We start from the raw sequence: 17,793 nt of genomic DNA on the forward strand, positions 1-17,793 counted from the left end.
TCAAAAGTCAAAAGTGTGTTGACCTTTCAACGTTTTTTACCAAAGCGCCCTCATTTAAGGTCGGAGGTATAGCAAACTATACATTTTTGGAATCCTCATGACCAGACGAGTAATTTGATATGCATATCGACACGATTGGAATATATTTGAATTTCTACCCCTGTTTGACCTTTGTTGACCCCTCACGAAAATGCCTGGAATTTTCAAGGGGGCAGCCCAAGTCAAAATTGTTCGGTATTCATCAGGGAACACAAAAACACTTTTAAACCTTTGTTCCCAGAGATTGGTCACGGGACCTACAGGCTGGTCTCCTACTATTTAATGTTATCATTCACTTATATGATGAGAGACAATAGAAACTTCAAGGCGATTTTGTAATATTCCGAACTTATTTCAGAGAAAGGGGGGTGTTACAGTCCTCTCTTATCTCTGTATGTACCGTCATCAACATATAACACTTATTATTAAATCCATGAATGATATGAACTAAAAGATTTGTGTTTTTAGCTATATTTTCTCTGTTCACATTCTCATTTCAGTTGCAAGAATGTTGAAGGGACAGATACTAGCAATCATCCTGTACATAGCCTGTCTCACAGTCAGAGGCCAAAGTGAGCAAGCTTTTTTGGCTTGTGGTAAGTACAGTATGGTGGAGATTGTATATTGAATAAGAATGTTTTTATACTCATCTGTCTAATTTCATATCAATCCTGCCACTCTTGAAGAGTAATTGTGTAGAAAATCTCAGCAAAAGTTGAGCAAGTACAATGCCATTTTTACAAGAAAAGGGGGTGCGTTATTTTGTAAAAACTGTACTTGAGCTGTATTTGAGATGATACATTTTCTGATTAAGATCAGACCATTTGAAGAAATAAACATGGGCAGTCCCATAATAGAACGATTTTGTTGTTGTTGACAAGTTAACTCACGATATATGTACTTGATCAATTGGTCATTATATAGTGATACAAATGTACCGGAAAGCAAATATGTGCATATCAGTTGACATTTTTTCATATTGGGGTTAAATAAATTAACATTCGGCATATATACCTAGCTGTCATACATCAAAGACTATAAGCATGTTCTTTATTTTCCATTTATTTCACACCATAACTGATAGCTCCCTGATAATCCTGTATTATATCTCAAACAAAATGTTAGTTGATTATTGATTATCGCTGGACAGTATGCTTCAATTAAAGCATATTGTTGAAATGTTCATTTATTTTCTATCAGGAAATTTTTGTCTTCCTTCCATGATACCAGGGAAGTGGGTTTCATGCTAACCTATTTGTCTCTCTGCAACTATAAAGATAAATTCCATGTAAGTGCATGTTACTGTATGTGTGAAAGGATCTGTGCAGTTCTTTTAATTTTTAAAACAGTTTATTTTCGGTAAGAACAAGAGTCTCTGTGATATGTTTTCCATTAAAAAAGTTATCTTCATCTTAGTTACCATAGAAGCTAGAGCAATTCAGATTAAGAAGAACAATTCAATTAATTCTAGTTTTTTTTAGAGATTTTGATGTTCAATGTGAGGAACTTTTGGAAAAGGACTGCTCTCTTTTTTCTCTGCAGATGGAGGAGATACACCTGCATTTAGTATGGAAGATGTCAGAGTTGTTGGTAGACTAGACAATCTTATTTTCCTTGGAAGTGCTCACAACGTGACTGTATTTGATGGACAAAGTTTCACTACTGAGGTATGTATGTATGCGTAAACATAAATTTGCAAGCTCAGAATTCTTTTCTGTATTGTTTGATTGATTGTTTGTTCAATTTTATTTCTGCATTTTTCAACATGATAGAAAGTTCTATGCAAACTAGGTACGTATAATGCTCAATATATTACTCATTGGGGATATAGTATCGGAAATAATATTGCTAGTGACATTCGTTTGTCTCGCAATGTATGGTCAACAAGGGATCTATAAGATCACAACATTTCGTGTGCTGCTGCTACACTTCGTCAGGTGATAAAATATAATTTATCACCTGACGAAGTGTAGCAGCGCGTCACGAAGCGTGATCTTATAGATCCCTTGTTGATCATACATTGCGAGACAAAGGAATGTCACTAGCGATATTATTTTTTATAGGTACATATATTTCAGGAGTGGAGAATAGCTGGCGTGCGTGAGCTTAAGTCATTGTGGTGCGGACGTGGGGGAAATATACATGACCGTGTGGGCTTGAGTCATCAGGGAGTGGACATGGGTGGTCTGCTTGTCCGTCTGCTTGGCGTCTGGGCTGGAGTCTCCGGGTTGCGGACTTGGAGGAGTTGCGAATCCATGAGTGGGGTGTGCTGTCGGCGAGACGCCGTGTGTGTCCCCTACGTAGGTGGCATTGTACCCAAGTCCGCAACCTGGAGACTCCAACTCCACTCCTGATGACGGATAGTCAACCTGTTCGAAATGTCGAGCCACTCCCGACACCCATCCTCTCGAAGCGCTATAGTTCTCCTTAGAACTATAAGCTAAGAAAGATAACCAACAGTCTTTTTCAAGACTACACCAACAGTCCTTTTCAGAACTACACACCCTCAAGAAAGATTACAGAGAGTCCTTTTCAGCACTCCTCAATCCTCCCTCTCTCTTACTTGGTGCACCCGCAAGCCTACTATATATCTACATCACCATGCAAGCCGATACTTACAAGCAGGTACATATTTATTACTAACAAAAGTTAAAATACATCTAGAATCATATCATACTATAAATCAATTAAATAATTATACCTTTAAAAAAATACATAGTTGACAAATTATTTCAAAGTTGAAAAAATGCAGAAGACCGCCATCTTTAGCTAGAGCTTGAACGTGACGGCGGCAGTGTATTAGAACTCCACCCTAACATGTGTCACGGGCGTGTCTTTTTTTTAAACCTAACCGATATAGCCATCCTACCGCTGCATTTGATTGGCTCAATAGGAACCTATACGTCATGAGTCATGCGCTAGTCATACATATTCATGATACGCACGCACACAGAATCTGATGCGATAATTTATCAAATAATGAGATTTCATACAAAAATTACAAGTGCAAAGCTATATGTTTACTTAAAAAAGGTTACATTACAAGAAAATCGGGAGGCTGACCGTAAATGAATGACTACCCAGGTCGTAACTTGTCCATAATCATTACGACATATTGTTTAGGCCAGGATCTTGCTGATTTAATTTTGATCTGTACCACACCGAACCAACGCAAATATACATATTCAAATATTTATGTGCAGCGCTAGGATGGCTAGGTTATGTTTAAAAATGACGCGTCCTGGGCACCTGTTGGTGTGAAGCCCCAGTGTTACAAATTTAAGGATGCATTATTAATTTCCATCTCAAGTTGATATAAATGAAAAGGCCAACTGTTACTGTTTGATACAACTCACTCCCAGATCCTAATCAAATGATTGGTCATGCGTGGTCACGTGTGATTCACTTACTGAGCCTATTGCACTCGTTTTCATGAAAAGGAGTGCAATAGTTTCCACTACTATTGAACTCGTTTTCAGAGCGCAGTAGTGCGCGTAGAGGTTAGAGCGCTTAATAATGCGTGAGCATGAGCCTATTCTTGCGCAGCACTATGCCTAAAAGGGTATAGAGGTAATTAGTCCACTTGCTATGTAGCTATGTGTGTGCACTAAATTAAGCCTTATTAAACTTGAGATTTATTTGTCAGCCATAAACTATCACGAAACAGTCTTGAATGAATTCTTTTTACATCAAATAACAAGGATCTAGGAGTTTCGTTGTATAAAACAAATGATTTATTTATTTATTTATTTATTTATTTCCGATATTTAGACAGGGTGACTCATTATCACCAATAATAGTGGTCTTCCATTAGGGCCCTGTTAAACATAAGGAGGTACATTATAGTTTAACAAATATATATATGATAATAATATTAATAACAAAATCTTGAACATAAATTCATAAAACAACAATAAACAATAAGTAAGAACATGTATAAACATATATACAAAGTATTTGGTATCCTTGTAATAAAAGAATGGTTTGTTTGTTTTCTTTTGCTCTGCTTTTCATTCATTCATTATATGATCTATCTGCCCTCGTTGATGCTGTGTGTATCTATCGCATTCAGTCTAACGGCTTCGTGCGATAGATACACACAACCTCAACTCAAGTGCTGATAGATCGTATAATGAACTCATGCGGAAGCAACTTCACTAGTCTACATCTACTCTTTTAATACAAATATAAATGTACACATAACGTACATACAAGTACAACTGTACACAATTAATGCATGCAAAAGGGGGAGAACAAAGGCAGGTAAAATGAGAATGATTTCAGCTATTAAAAAGTGTAAATATATTTAGATTTAATTTCAGGAATAGGAACTATGCATGAATATTTACATGTATTTACATGTATTTTATAACTGTTTAATTAGTGTTGTCCTTTGTGTTTCAGGATATTGGGGTATGTTACGGTACAGGTCAGAGCAATTGCTACAGAACAAATACTGATAGGGTGAGTAATAATTCCTGTTATTAAATGGAAGCTCTTAATTATACCAATCATGTGGAAGAATACTGTTTTTACTAATTCGTGATGATACAAATTTTGACGAGAAACCGCCTGCTAATTGATATATTTGATAGATTATTATATCTATTTGGACCTGATAGATATCGCGCACGTGTCGCGAAGTCCCATATACATCTTTCTGTGTACAGTGTTTTTAACTTTACCAAGACTGGGCCAAATTTCATATCATTTTGATGATTCCAGAACCTTGCAGTACACACCAATACTTACAGGTGTATATGCTAGATGATCAACCTTTTCTGATCAATTCCACAACGTTTCTTTCACAATGCAATCGCATGACCATAAGTAGTCTTTATCTTTAACAGCCATTTATAGTTCACAGTAAAATCAGAATCTTGTGTGACGCAAAGTTTTCATGAATTGTTATGGACGGCCATTTTCATGGCAAAAAACATTTTGCGAAATGAACGTTCTGTAGTGTTGTATTAGTTGTGAATGAATTGTTACCCAGCATTTAGCTTTTGCAAATCTGACTGAATTAACCACTCACAAAATTAGTAAAAAGTTTCTGCAAATTAGGTAAAAATGATGGTACTTTTTGCGAAATTTGTAACCCATAAGCCCAAAATAAGATAATGTTTTAGAGCCAATTTAGTACATGTTCCTGTTTTAAAAAAAAGAAGAAAAGGGAATCACATTTTGTTAAAATTGTTTTGGAAGTCTGCAAATAGGAGATTATTGATTATGATGCTAATGAGCATGCATTACCCTTATGAATATAAAATGGCACCACTGGGAGTGTGGTCATATCGGAGCTTAAAATACATGTCATGTCAACTACAGTTTGTATGCTTTTGATGAATATTAATCACTACTGTGTATGTTCAAAATCATTTTACATTGTGCATATGCGCATTCACCTTACATGGCTGCATGTAGCTGTGGTAGTGGTGGTCCCAGTCACATTGATAATCTATGGGAATGAAAATTTAAGGAAGGAAATTTCTCACAATAAAATTATGATCATGTATATACCCTCTATATACAAAGTTTGGTACTACTATCTCTATGGAATTTGCAGTCAAATTGGCAAAGCCACTAGAATCATTTTTTGTGTGTAAGTGTCACAGCTTCTAAAGCAGACTAATTACAAGTGCTGTGTTGATTTTTCAAAAATTAATTAATATCTTGACTTATGTGTATATATATAGGAGAACTGTGATAACTTCATTAGAGCTGTGGTGGACCTTGCCCAAGGCTGCGGTTCTGGTTGCAGGAGGATCTTTGTATGCGGAACCAATGCTAAGCTGTCACAGTGTGCTAATTGCGATTTGACTGGTTCAGAGGTAAGATATCCTTTTATATGGTCTACCTGGCTACAACCCTCAGCACGAGACCAACAGCCCATGAGACTGACAACCAGTGAAACAGAGAGCGTCGAGACTGACAGTGTCATCAGGCCGAAAGTGTTCTTGGTCTCTTGAGCCTTCTGACAATGGTTTTGAGAGTTCATTAGATACATTTACTAAAATGATGAAATTGCCATCTCATGAAATCATTTTCAAGACCCTATCTTAATTGTCTGCCAGATTGAATTCTACATGAGTTTTGTAAAAGTAAACACATTTGTTAACTAATGCCAAAGTAAAAAGAGTCTTGCTGAACTTGCAGGTCTCTCTTTTCATTGGTGGTTTGCAGCTTGATAATCTGTCTGTAAATTTCAATTGATTTGTAGAAACTAAAAATAAATGTATCCACTCTCTTAAAAAGTTTCACAGGGTACATTTTGGGTATAATAATAATAATAATAATAATAAATTTATATTGCGCAGCTTTTATACAAAATATTCAGCTGTGCTGGTTAAGAGCTTCTTTTTACTAAATTCTACAAAATAAGATCTCTCAGTTGAACAAATAAGTTTTTTAATTGGATTTAAAAACATTGAGAGATGGAGTGCTTCATATAATCATGAAACATGGAATCAAATACCATGAATGAAATATTTGAAATATGTGTATTGTAACTTTATTTGCTATTTTCACCATAAGATTGATTTCCTTCTCTAATTCACAGCTGAGCTGCGATTTTACACAAAATGTTCCACCTCAGGATCTACGAATCCCTAATCAACTAACAAATTACACTTCGTGCACTGCATCAAATGAGGAAGGTACAGAGGTGTTCCAATTTTTGAAGAATCACAATGCAACATTCCTATATAATGGTAAGTTGTAGAGATTTTGATGGTACATGTTTCTTGAATACCTTGAATACCAAAGCTTCTTGAAGAAAACCGTCTCCGGCTGCCAAGCTTCCAGGTCTAACTTCAAGGGGGGGGGGGGGGATGTCCCAGCTTCTGGGTCTTGCACTATGGTAATTTTACTTGCTGGGTCATATCAGGATTGTCATAATTGGAGGGTGAATTGCATGCACTGCAGAAAATACTGATGGTAGTTGGGTGATTCCATATCACTCAGAGGCCCGTACGGCGAGTAAAAACAGACATTTACGGCCGGCTGCCGTAAAGTTCCTGGGAACAGTTTTTTAAGCCGTACGGGCGCCGTGGTGCTGAGTTGGCTGCTCCCACTTCTTCCGGCGTTTTTATCTGACCGTTAGGCCGTAAATAGCCTGTAAAGGGCCCATAGAGCTCCTTACGGGTCCCGTGTGGTCCCCGGACGGGCCCCTCACAATTTTTGGGGGCCTTGCAGTGCTCAAGAGTTCCGTACGTGTACCCTACGACTCCCTCAAGGGCCCCTCAAAGCCCCTCGAAACCCCCAGTTATCTGCACAACAACAGGCGTCTGCCGTCCTGGGGCCATTTGAAATGAATGTTGCCCGTGCGGGTCCCTCACAGCGGCATCTCAAAAGGTATAACGCAGCTTTAAATACAGGAGGTGCGGATGCAGACTTTGATAAAATAAAATATATTCTGCCATTTTTGCTGCCCGAATATGAAAATATTCTGGCACGTCGCTGTGGAATGGAATAATATTCTTTCACCTTCAAATATGGAAGTATGCAGGAATTTTGCAGGCTGAAATTATCCTGTTTCTAAATGTTACGACTGAGTGAAGCGACCGAGGAAGAAAGACACTTTATTATCTTTAAGATGTTATCTCGTGAAAATCCATAGCGGTGTCAAATATTTTGTTTTTACAAAATTTATGCTATTCACAAATAATTGTTTGATATAATTAAATTTCTCTCGCGACACCCTTAGATATGTTTTTACAGCATCCTGGTTTAAAGTGCTGGCTACAGGACTGCCTGTGAAGTTTTTATTCAGGTTGGTTTAAGTGATTGGTACTCTGAGAGAACAGCTAGTTCACTCTTGCCACAGTTAATTGCCTCTCAAAATATATCTAAATCATGTATATGTGAATGAATGATGATTCTGGGATGGGGTGGGGAGGACGTGTTTTCCGTGGGCTCTCGAAATTCCAGGCGTAACTCGGGTTTGAGCGCACGATAAGAATTATAACTTACATCGGACTACGGATAACAACACATGGAAGGCGATTTTGAGAAAATCTGGACTTTTTCGTCATCCAAATGCTCCTGGAAAATAGACGCTTATATGTTGAGCTCAACGGGAAGTGCAGTAGATGGAGGAAACAAAAGAATGGTCTACCTCAGGGCAGCGTACTTTCTCCTGTCCTATTTAATGTTTACACTAACGACCAGCCAGTGTACCCAGGAACAAGAAGCTTCATCTATGCTGATGACCTTGGCATAGCAGCCCAGAATTCCCACATAGACAAGATAGAAGCCACTCTTTCATCAGCCCTAGACAACCTGACAGACTACTAGAACAACAACCATCTGAAGGCTAACCCTGCCAAGACCCAGGTTAGCTTGTTCCATCTCCGCAACCACAATGCTGGGAGGAAGCTGTCCCTGAAATGGAACGATGTCTCATTGAAACACTGCGATCACCCTGTCTACCTTGGAATCACTCTTGACCGAACCCTTTCATACAAACAGCATGTTCAAAAGGTGAAGGGTAAAGTTAGGACAATGAACAACCTCCTACGGAAACTGGCAAACTCGTCTTGGGGTGCCAATTCCTCCACGCTGAGGTCAACTGCTCATGCGTTGTGTTACTCTGCAGCAGAATATGCCTGCCCTGTATGGGGAAGATCATTCCATACAAAGAAAGATGATGCAGCACTCAACGATAGCTGCAGATGCATCACTGGCTGCCTCAAGCCCACGAATGTGGACAGCTTGCACTCCCTGGCCGGCATTGCTCCATCCGATGTCCGCAGAACAGTTGCAAGTAGGACTGAATGCAGCAGACAGTTTGAGGACACCTGCCATCCCCTTTACTCCCATCAACCAGCCCCTACCCGCCTGAAGTCAAGGAAGAGCTTCCTTCATACAGTCCAGCCACTGTCACAACCTCCTCGTTCAACCAGAGCGATCTTGTGGGAAGAGAAACGTTGTGAAAACCACCACCATGAAAAGCTACCAATCCCGACCAAGGAACAGCTGCCATATACGTGATTGGAAGACGTGGAAGTCCCGCACAGGGGTGGGGCGATGTAAATACAACATGCATAAATGGGGATATACTGACGACACAGACACCAACTGCGAGTGTGGAACATCCGTGCAATCTATGCCACACTTATTAAGATGTCCACTCCTAATTGACCTATGCTGCCTGGAAGATCTAGTGGCAGCAAATGAGAAGGCTCTTCAGTGTGCCAAAGCCTGGCAGAGCATTTGAGGACACGAAAGAATAATACAAAGTGTATATATCCTTTTCTTGAACATGATATTATTTATTTTTGTTGCTTGATAAATCTTTATAGATATTGATCACAACTATGAAATTTTAGATTTACCATTTCGTCTTTTTTTCTTCTTTATTATTCATTTTTTTTTTAGATTCAGTTATGAGTTCTGAGTTTTTGATCGATCGAGTGGGTGGTACATGCACAACATTACTTATTATAGGCTCTGTATAAGCTTGGCTTGTTAGAACTCTTGTGAGTAATGTGCCGCGGGATTCCATATCCTCAAACTGCTGGCGAACAGAGCAACAAGACCAAGCTCTGTAATTATTAGGATCTCTGTCCATTAGTGCCATGTTTGTGCCATTTCATTCATTTTTCATTTTTTATTTTTTCATTTCCAACAAAATACAATACATAATAACGAATACAATGTAAAATGTATACAAAACATAGTTACATTGGTAATAAACAAATCTTAATAATAATTTATACATTTTAGGAAGACAAAAAAAATGAATTTTAAAACTTAATTGCATTTATACTTTGAGAAAATGGAGAGGTCCACTGAAAAGCAAAGCTTGTAAATTGTGGACCCCTCAGATAATAATGAGTGTGAACAAAATATTGAATACATAATCAATTAAAGAAGAATAGTGGCCAACAGAGAACATTTATTAAAACACGTAATGACTGTAAACAAGAAGACGTAACAAATTACATGACGAAGAAAGAACAGAAAAAAAAAGAAAAAAAAAAGGGGGGGGAAAAAAGGAACAAAAATGCGGGCTGCGTTTGGAGGGAAGGAGAGTGAGAGAAAAGGAAGGTTGTAGAGATCGAGCACGAAATAGGGAGCGCACAAAATCCTTGAGATAGCTGAAACAAAAAGAGCAAGAACATGATGGCAAGTAGTTTTTTGTTTTGAGATGGGCTGAAGAAAAGAGGGAAAGAAAACAAAATTGGGAAGGAGGTGTTCTATCACAATAATTTTCTAAATATAAGATTGTAATAAGGAAAATTTTAACTTTTTTTTAAAAGCAATTAGTGAAGGGGAAGTTTTCAAATCGTTATGCAAAGTATTCCAAAATTTAGGGCCTTCAAAAATGAACGTGTTCTGTGCAGAACATGTTCTCAAAAGAGGTAAGTGAAACTCATCGGATTGTCGAGTGGGATATCTATGAACAGCATGGTTTATAAGAAACATATCATTGAACACAGAGGGCAGTATTGACCGAGCTGAAATAAGTACAAATCCTTAATTTTTAAGATGTTATTTTCAAAAAACAGAGGATCCGTATGGGAGCGTATGGGGGCATTACAGATAATACGAATAACTCTCTTTTGCAGCAATAGAACTCTTTCCAACAATGTATGATGTGTATTGCCCCAAACTAGAAGACCGTAATTCAAATATGGCAAGATCAATGAAGAATACAGCATAAATAATGATGATTGCGGTAAGTACAATTTTAGTCTATTAATAACACCAATATTGCGCGAAATGGTTTTACAAATATTATCAATGTGTGGTACCCAAGAATTTGGTAAGAGGGACATGTTTCAAAGGGGTATTGTCAAAAATAATGTCAGAGGGTAATGAATCCAAAGAGTTACTAAATAGCATGTAGTTTGTTTTCTGGAGATTAAGTGACAATTTATTTGCTTGTATCCATTGCAATATATTTAATAACTCGGCATTGATTTTATCAACGAGGACGTTTGGATTTTTGTGTGAAAAAAATAAATTAGTATCATCTGCAAATAAAATAAACGACAGGGAGTTAGACGATTTACAAAAGTCATTTATATAAAGAATAAAGAGAAGCGGGCCTAGCAGACTACCTTGTGGGACACCACAACTAATATTGCATAATTCAGATGCATGATCGTTTAAGTGTACATATTGCTTTCTGTTAGAGAGGTAACTCCTGAACCACTCCAAGGCCTTTCCACGTACACCATAGTGAGATAGTTTGTAAAGTAAAATTTCGTGATTGATCGTGTCGAAGGCCTTGGAGAAGTCCAGGAATATACCTACAGTGTGTGACGATGTATCAATTGCGTGGGCAACCTTCTCAACAAAAGACATTAAAGCATGAACGGTGCTGTGCTTTTCTCTGAAACCAAATTGGAAGTTTGAAAATACATCATATTTTTTCAAAAAGGACATCATCCGGATATAGATTATTCTTTCCAAAACTTTAGAAAATGAAGATAATAAAGAAATCGGGCGGTAGTTACCCACATCCAATTTATCACCCTTTTTAAATAACGGAATAATTTTGGCTATTTTCATAGAATTAGGAAATTTACCATGTAAAAGTGATATATTAAAGATGTGAACCAATGGATCTGCAATAAACGGAATAATGGATTTTAGTATGACATTATTGATTCCATCATATCCTGAACTTTTCTTATCTTTCAGACTAGAAACAATTTTCATAATTTCTTGCCTATTAGTTGGAACAAAGAAAATAGAATTTGGATTGTGGGGGCCTAAAAACTCCACAAAATTTGTGTTTGAAGGCGGAATGTTTTTGGCGAGATTATCACCTATTAAAGAAAAATAAGTATTAAAAATATTAACTATGTCTTTTGGGTCTTCAACAATCTCATTATCAAATTTGATCTTATTTACCTCAGATTTATTATTAACTTGGTTCATTGCTTGTTTGATTACCTTCCAAGTGTTTTGCATATCATTTTTAAAAAGTTTCAAACGATTTACAAAGTAATTTCTCTTTTCTAATCGAATAATCCGAGTCAAAATGTTTTTATATGATGTATATTTTCTCCTTGATTGCTCAGTGCCTTTTATTTTATATTTATAATAAAGGTTATTCTTCCGATTTATTGATCGCAATATAGACTTAGAAATCCAAGGGAGTTTGGGCGTTTTCTTATAACCATGTTTGACTTTTTGCTTCGGCATGTCAGTATCTAATTGGTTGTTTAATATACTAGAGAACATTTCATAAGAACAATTAATTTCATTTTCGGAATAAACACTATACCAATCAGTATTTTCGAGATTAGCGCCAAGGCGAGCTAAATTCTCTACAGTTATTTTACGTCTACTTGGGTAAGGACCATTGTTGTTAAATGGCTTTGAAACCGTGTAGTGAGTCACAATGGGGTAATGGTCAGATATGTCCGAAAGAATAATGTAAGAATCAAAATGTGGAGTAACATTAGAAAAAATATTATCAATTAAAGTAGCAGATGTATTTGCAACACGAGTTGGCTTGGAAATAAGTGGTAAGAAAGAAGCAGACAAAATTGTTTCGAGAAATTCTTGAGAAACATTGCTATGTAAGTGCTTTAACAGGTCTATATTAAAGTCGCCCATCAAAAAACAATCTTTATTGTTGAAACTGGCGTTTTGTAATGTGTCAGATAAATACAATAAAAATTCGTGTGCATCGGAACTCGGGGGTCGATATATCACGCCGACTATTATGTTCTTATTACCGGGAATCACGATTTCAATAAAAAGGGATTCTATAATATTATTGCATGTTGAGAGATTATCTAGAACGGTATAATTCAGTCTTTTAAGGATATATAAAGCAACGCCGCCATCAACCCGGATCGACCAAATCAATTGATTTATAATATATATATATATAGTATTTTTTCCCGTAACATGAGAGTAATTTTAATAGTTTCATACTATTAATTAAATGTAATGTTAACTGTTATTGTATAATTGTTTTAAATGGGGGCACACTACAAGAGTCCTATCTCGCACCCTGGGGCAACGTGTCTGACACGGCCGGTTGTATCAACTACTCTGAAGATCAAGATACATTAATCTTGATCTAAGGAGACACAAACGAACGAAATGTCGAGACGGTCTGATTTATAAGTATTCAATTCTTGTTCAAAACATGTGGCAACTAGCAGAAAGAAAAAGAAATAAATGAAAAAGAAGGTGTAATATTTTACTGGTCCACATAGTTGGTCAACATCAGAGTGCCAAAGTATGTTGAGGAGTGTCTTGTGAGACTTGTTTTTAAAGGTAGACTCTTCTAGCATCATCAGTGACCTTCGTTCAAACAATAAAATCATCACCTATAGTAGACCACTTCAAATATCAAACAGAGTTTGAGCACATAATTTATTTTGGAATCGTATGCATTTATTGAATTTACACTGCCACTGCTTGCTAATTTATATATATATATATATATATATATATATACGAACTTGAACTCTGACCCAAGGATGGCGTCTCACAGTGCTTTACATGCGGTGGAAAAGGAGCTACAGGTACATGTAAATGATTGGCAACTATTCATTCAAAATTGTAGAAATTATACCCAATTCACGATCGATATGTTAAACTGTGTTTCTTCTACAGGTGGTAACTTTTACTATGGACTTGTGAAAAGCGATGCAGATAAAAAGTCCATCATTGGCAAGGCAGACGGAGATAGAGGAAACAAAGTTATCACAAGGACAGATTCTGATAAAATGGTTGCTACGGGTAAGTACGTCTCTTTGGTTTGATTTATTTCTAATTTTTGTCTGAAGACTATCTACATTTATTATTATTATTATTTATTTGACCATTCATAAGAAAGCACAAATACAATACAGCATGGCAAAATGCAAGTACATAGTAAGAATGAACAAACACATTCAAAGAGATATGGGAGCAGCAAGTGGGTCAGGGTGCACAAAAGTGAAGTTCAACACTGTTGCCCGGAGGTTTTGTGCCCCCACACATGCTACTCCCAGTGCATAATTAAAAATTCTATACATAAAGTATTGCACATAATAAAAAAAAGGGGGGGGGGGGAAGAGACCCAAATTACTATAAAAAAGGTAAGATAAATTAAGATTGAATATCAGAAATTTGATTTAACAGTTGATTTTAACAAAATGCTACAGTGTACAAAGGATTGATATCTCCTCAACCCTGAACATCCAGCAGAAGTATAATCCTAGAACCATTATTACATGAGTTGCATGAAATGAGCATAGAGCCATTCAAGAATATAAATATATTAATATTAAATGATATTTGAGTATAACTAGCAATATACATGTAGGCATCATCCTGATCAAGATTCAGAAGGGCAGGCATGCAAGGTATTTTTTTAAATATATAATAATACAGTATAAATTTTAATAAGCAACGTAGGCTTCTAAAATAGGCATTAGGTACATGTACTTGTTTTACGGTAATAAACATATCCATCCAAAGTATGTGGAATGTTAATACATTTGACAATACTAACACTTTCTGGAATACTAGCTGCTATGAATTTGTAGTTGATTGTGGTATTTTCCCCACGTGCAATATAGTTGTTGATATCACACATATACAAGTCTTCTTTTTTTCTTCTCCTTCTTCTTCTTCTTCTTCTTCTTCTTCTTCTTCTCCTTCTTCTCCTTCTTCTACTTCTTCTCCTTCTTCTTCTTGTACTTCTTGTTCTTCTTGTTCTTCTTGTTTTTGTTCTTGTTCTTCTTCTTCTTGTTCTTGTTCTTCTTGTTCTTCTTCTTGTTCTTCTTCTTTTCCTTCTTCTTCTTCTCCTTCATGTATTACTTATTATTACTATTATTATTATTATTGTTGATGTTTTTGTTGTAAATATCATATTAGTATCATCACCATCGTCATTATAATTTCCATTTTTTTCTTTGTCATGAATTCAGAGGCGCACTTTGTAGGAAAACCTTTTGTCAATGGTGATTATGTGTACTTCCTCTTCCGTGAGCCAGCACAGGAGTTTGCAAGTTTAAGCGCAGGCCAAGCTCCCTCCATAGACACCTACTACAGCCGAATTGCCAGGATCTGCAAGGTCAGTTTTCTCAGTTGTGTTGTAGGGGATCTATTGTCCACAGGAAGATCTTTGATTTGCCTAAAAGTTGGAACACATTGAAGAGTGCAAGTTCAAAATCCCTTATTTTATCCTTAAAAACTACCAATTACCAAAACAGGATTCAGTCTTGATGGAAAGGTTTGCTGTTGCTACATGTATACTGTATTCAAAGTATGAGCTTTGAATATGACTTCTACATGTCACCGGACTGTGGATCACAAGGTCTGCGGTTCAAGTCCCACCGCGGCACTAATGTCCTTTGGCAAGACATTGATCTACATTTGCTACTCTCTACCCAAGTGTTAAATGGGTACCCGGTAGGATGCAAAAGCTAATGTGCTTAGATTAGCATGTGTGCGCTTGTAAAAATGACGCCTGGCTGGAATGCTCCCCAGGGAGTGGAGAATGTGCATACATTGTGTGCGGGTAAGCCTGAATCCAATGACCGGGGTAATAATATATATCTGTAAAGCGCTTTGATAGGGCCTTCGGTCCGGAAAAGCGCTATATACATGTAACTGTGTAAGAAATAGCTATTTTTATTATTATTATTACAAGGAGATATTGCCGTTTAAATACACTTTTCAGTAAACATAAAAACTACATGTTGAGTAGACTAGTTGACGCAGGCCTGTTAAAATGAATAGGAAGGGAACCCAAAATAGACGTGACTTTTGTGAGCGGCATTTAGGGTATTCTTCATATTCCTTTTCCATTAACCTATAGAATGCCAGGTAAAGTTTTCTTGAGGTTGCTAGATACATTGTAGCTATACACATTATTTTTTCAGGTGATTGGTGATTTTTCTACATTCTGAAGATTGCATTCTAAATTGAATGACTGAATTTCCCTAAAAAAAATGTATTATCTTCTCATTCTCTGGTCAGGTAATGTAAGTCAGTACCTGGCACGAATCAATAGATTAAGCGCTGTAATTGATGGCAACTGTGCTCGTCGTTCGTTCATGTCTCCTTAGATCAAGATAATAATTTATGTAAAGTTCCTTAATTAGAAGTAAATTAAATTAAATTAAGTTCTTCCATCGCTCGATTGCTGCAATGGCCGTTTCATTAACAAGGGACAGGTCTTCATCTGTGCAACCCGTTCTGCCGCACTGCAAGAGGTGGTCCATCGTCTGAGCCTCTCCGCAGTCGTAGAGAGTATCTCCTTCATGGGCATAGCCCCATCTTGCCATCTTGACCTTACACCGTCCCATTCTCGTCCGCATTCGATTTAGGCATTGCCACTCCGGCCACTTCAGGTTAAGACCTTTGATGAGTACGGGCTTGACTGATGGTGGAGGATTCTGTTCAGGTGGTGGGACAGAATCGAGGAAGCTGTGTCGGGATATAAGTCGTTTGTGGGGTTGTAAGTATCTGTGTAGCATGTGTATGTCATCTGTCGCCTGCTTCATCCGTTCCTTTAGGCAGGTGTTAGTGCGCCTTTGGTTAGGAGATCCAATGCCAGCGAGGTGATATATCTCCTCAACTTTTGTTGGTTTCAGACAGCCTGTTATCTTTCGATATGTGTTATTGAGTGTGGTGTCAAGCTTTTTCACATGGGCTGATCTGCTCCAAAATGGGCAAGCATATTCTGCGGATGACATGCATAGAGCAACAGCTGCACTTTGTACAGTTTTGGGGTCAGCGCCATAGTGTGAAGATACTAGCTTCCCGATGATGGCATTTCGAGATTCTACTTTGCCTATTGTCTTCTCGATATGTTTCTTGAAGGATACAGTGTGATCGAGTTTTACACCTAAATACACTGGATGCTCGCAGTGGTTAAGTTGCACATTGTTCCACTTTAGCTTCAGTTCTCTCTTTGCCTCCCTGTTCTTCAAATGGAAAACACACACCTGAGTCTTGGATGGGTTTGCCCGTAGGTAGTTTGCTCTGTAGTACTCCGAAAGGCTTGCGAGCGCTGTGTTGAGATGGAGTTCAACAGCTTCGAAGGTACTATGCTGGGCTGTGATGCAGGTGTCATCTGCATAGATGAAGTTTCGAGTGTTCTCTGTTGAAGGGATGTCAGCAGTGTAGATGTTGTAGAGTGTTGGCGCCAGGACGCCACCCTGGGGGAGACCGTTTTTCTGTTTCCGCCATCTGCTCTTCTGCCCATCAAGTTCGACAAAGAAGCGTCTGTTCTGCATCATCTTCTGAATGAATCTGGTGAGTTTGAGGTCATTTGTGATGTCATGAAGTTTTGTCTGTAGCCTTTGGTGATTGACAGTGTCATAAGCCGCAGATAAATCCACAAATACTGCACCTGTGATGAGGTTGTTCTGAGGTTGTTTGGCAACTGTGCTAAAGACGGGGTAATGGTAATGGAGCGCCAGGAGTCAGAATTTGCCTGACACTATGGCGTAATACAAGAACCCACTATTTTTATTATTATTATCATCATCATCATCACCATCATCATCAATTCATCCTCATCATCAACATTGTCATCATCATCTTCATTATCACCTTCATCATCATCACCTTTATCATCATCATCATCAATTCATTATCATCATCATCATCATCATCATCATCACCACCATCATCATTATCAATTCATCATCGATTCATCATCATTATCTTCATCTTCATCATCATCAATTCATCATCATCATCATCATCTTCATCATCATCATCATCATCATCATCATCATCAGCAGCAGCATCATCATCGTCATAATCATTGATTCATCA

At 37.5% G+C, this 17,793-nt stretch overlaps 1 protein-coding gene across 3 annotated transcripts in view; it reads left to right on the forward strand.

Moving 5' to 3' along the window:
• Positions 1–17,793, forward strand: part of LOC100892227 (semaphorin-1A) — a 50,975-nt gene that overhangs the window by 12,663 nt on the left and 20,519 nt on the right. For all 3 annotated transcript variants that reach the window (XM_030980944.1, XM_030980946.1, XM_030980945.1), the window contains exons 2-8: positions 540–635; positions 1,582–1,706; positions 4,444–4,503; positions 5,736–5,870; positions 6,599–6,749; positions 13,630–13,755; positions 14,931–15,076. In XM_030980944.1, the coding sequence (XP_030836804.1) occupies positions 548–635; positions 1,582–1,706; positions 4,444–4,503; positions 5,736–5,870; positions 6,599–6,749; positions 13,630–13,755; positions 14,931–15,076 (831 nt within the window). In that variant the 5' untranslated portion in view covers positions 540–547. The remainder of the gene's footprint in view (positions 1–539; positions 636–1,581; positions 1,707–4,443; positions 4,504–5,735; positions 5,871–6,598; positions 6,750–13,629; positions 13,756–14,930; positions 15,077–17,793) is intronic.

The sequence above is a fragment of the Strongylocentrotus purpuratus genome, unplaced genomic scaffold, assembly GCF_000002235.5.
Source record: "Strongylocentrotus purpuratus isolate Spur 01 unplaced genomic scaffold, Spur_5.0 spur5_scaffold_11, whole genome shotgun sequence".
Taxonomy (NCBI): Eukaryota; Metazoa; Echinodermata; class Echinoidea; order Camarodonta; family Strongylocentrotidae; genus Strongylocentrotus; species Strongylocentrotus purpuratus.